This window comes from Echinops telfairi, unplaced genomic scaffold, assembly GCF_000313985.2.
Source record: "Echinops telfairi isolate 266 unplaced genomic scaffold, ASM31398v2 ScPeMD7_5;HRSCAF=22, whole genome shotgun sequence".
NCBI classification, from domain to species: domain Eukaryota; kingdom Metazoa; phylum Chordata; class Mammalia; order Afrosoricida; family Tenrecidae; genus Echinops; species Echinops telfairi.
Window position 1 is genome coordinate 3,670,073 of NW_022103901.1, and position 2,663 is coordinate 3,672,735.

Below are 2,663 nucleotides of genomic sequence, written 5' to 3' on the forward strand. Positions count from 1 at the left end.
TGGAGTTATTTTTCTTTATTTTTCCTTGTTTGAGTCTCACCAACACATTTGTAAAATGTAACTGGCGTTAGGAGCAACAGGGAGATGGAGGAGAGAGGGGAGGGTGGAGCAGGTCTGGAGCAGCCACAGGTGGAAAGCCAGGTAGCAGAGGAGGAACTGCTTGGGGCCAGGGAGGGCAGGCACCACCCTGCTGTCCTGCCCTGCCTTCATCTCGTCCAATGGGAGGCATCACATTGACAAGGGCAGCTGCTCTCCCCCACCCACCCCAGGACTTCGGAACCAAGATCATCTCTGATGGGCCCCAGTCCTTGTTCCTAATGTTCCCCTTTCACCCCTATTCTATCCCTGAGCCCCAACCGCACAGCCTCAGCCCCTGGTCAGTGTCAGAGACATTTAGAGATGGTTTTAGTCAGGGCAGGGCAGGCTTGGAGGCTCCTTCAGACCATGGACAGCGCTCCCAGAATGCTCTCTGCTTCAGCCATAGGTTTTTACTCAGTAGAACACGAAAGAGACACTGGGTATGGGAACATGGCAGGTCCAGCCTGGCCTCCAAGCTTCTAGAAGCTTTGACCCAGAGTGGGCCCTCCTGGCCCTTCCCCTGTTGACCCAGCAGGTGTTCTGCCCCGTGTTTTCGAACACAAGTGTTTATTTAGAGTGGCATCCACCCCGATAAGCTTTCTTTCCAGAAAAACGTTTCCCAGGCAGATGCCGCTGAGGTTTGACACAATACCTTGGTCACTTTTCTAGACAGTGCTGACTCCGTGTTTCTGTCTTCCCCGTTTTCGTTTTTTTTTTTAATCCTTATGTCAGTTTGCACGAGGCTCCACCCTTTCTCGTAAACTTGAGAAAGAGCACGACCTCTTTTTGACCGGCTGTTTAAAAATCGCTCCCATATCTGGTGCCACCAATTATCCCAGCGCCACAGGGCGCGTTCTCAGTGACTGGATTTTCTGGTCAGTACCAATGTCCCCCAGGCCTCCGGAACCCATTGCGAACCAGTGGGGTTTCGCCCAATCGGCTCTCCACCGGCTGGTGGTTGCCGGGGCCCATGGTAACCAATGGCTCTGCGGTGCTTCTTGCCTAATGGGCAAGCAGCTGGCAGGCTCTTTCGAGCACGATTCCAGATTCCAGGATTTCGAGAGACTACACGATGTGGTCACGCAGTGTGGTGGGTCCGGTGGACGGGGGGAGGGTGGCTCCGCGGAGTTAAAACTCGGGACCGTCTCCATCTGCGCCCTCCCCGGGTCCTGGGGGCTCCCTCAGGGTGCTGTGTCAGCGGGCGCGGTGGCCGGCGCGGGGCGCGGGGGCACGGGGGCCGGGGGGCGCGCACTGCGGAGCAGGCCCAGGCCCCGGGAGCGGCCTGCGCCGTGCAGCTGCCGCTCGTGGCGGCGGATCTGCACCTTGTGCCGGAAGCGCTCGCCGCAGTCCTCGCAGACGTAGGGCCGCTCCCCAGAGTGGGTGCGCCGGTGGCGCAGCAGGTTGGAGGAGACGCTGAAGCGCTTGCCACAGTCGCCGCAGGCGTAGGGCCGCTCGCCGGTGTGCGTGCGCTGGTGCTGCACCAGCGCCGAGCTCTCGCTGAAGCGCTTGGCGCAGTAGGAGCAGGCGTAGGGCTTCTCGCCCGTGTGGATGCGCTGGTGCGTCACCAGGTTCGAGTGCTGGGAGAAGCCCTTGCCGCACTCGCCGCAGCGGTGCGGCCGCTCGCCCGTGTGCGTGGCCTGGTGGCGCACCAAGTCCGTGCTGCGGCTGAAGCCCTTGCCGCACTCGCCGCAGATGGTGGGCCTGTCCCGTGGCCGCCGCCGCCGCCGCTGCCGCGCTGGGGTCAGGGCTGCGCTGCCCGCTGGGCCCGGGATGGCCACTACGGCCGACGTGGCCACAGCCGGCAGCACCATCAGCTCCTGCACCACCACGTAGCCCGGGGGCGCCACGACCACAGCCGCTGGTGTCCCTGGCATGGCCGCCCCACCGCCCCCGGGGGCTGGTACCAGCTCCAGCTGTAGCTCTGGCTGCACTGGCGTCAGCTCCAGCTGCACCTCCTGTGTGGACGCCCCCAGGTCCACAGGGGTCAGCTCTAGCTGCACCTCCTGCTGCTCCAGCTGCTGCTGCTGCTCCAGCTGCTGCTCCAGCTGCTTCAGCTGCTCCTGCAGTTTAAGTTGCAGCTGCCGCTGCTCCTCCTGCCGCTCCAACTCCTGCTGCCGCTCCAGCTCCTGCTGCCGCTGCTGCTCCAGCTCCTGCTCTGGCCCCAGGTCCACTGGCATGAGCTCCAGCTCCACCTCCTCCTCCTCCTCCAGCTCCACTGGAGCAGCAGGCTGCAGCTGCTGTAACTGCTGCTGCTGCTGCAATAGCTGTTGCTGCTGCTGTAGCTGTACCTGCTGCTGTAATAGTTGCTGCTGCAACAGCTGCTGCTGCTGCTGTTGTAACTGTTGCTCCAATAACTGTTGTTCTGGCTGCTGCTGCTGCAATAGCTGCTGCTGCTGCTGTAACTGTACCTGTTGCTGCTGCAATAGCTGCTGCTGCTGCTGTTGTAACTGTTGCTGCAATAACTGTTGTGCTGGCTGCTGCTGCAATAGCTGCTGCTGCTGTAATTGTGCCTGCTGCTGCTGAAGTAGCTGTTGCTGCAATAACTGCTGCTGTAGCTGCTGGTCCTGTTCCTGCTGCAATAGCTG

General features: G+C 61.3%; 1 protein-coding gene across 1 annotated transcript in view; it reads right to left on the reverse strand.

Moving 5' to 3' along the window:
- Positions 1–2,663, reverse strand: part of ZNF853 (zinc finger protein 853) — a 7,552-nt gene continuing 4,889 nt past the window's right edge. The window contains exon 4 of the mRNA XM_045285832.1: positions 1–2,662. Coding sequence (XP_045141767.1) covers positions 1,260–2,662 — 1,403 coding nt within the window. The 3' untranslated portion in view covers positions 1–1,259. The remainder of the gene's footprint in view (position 2,663) is intronic.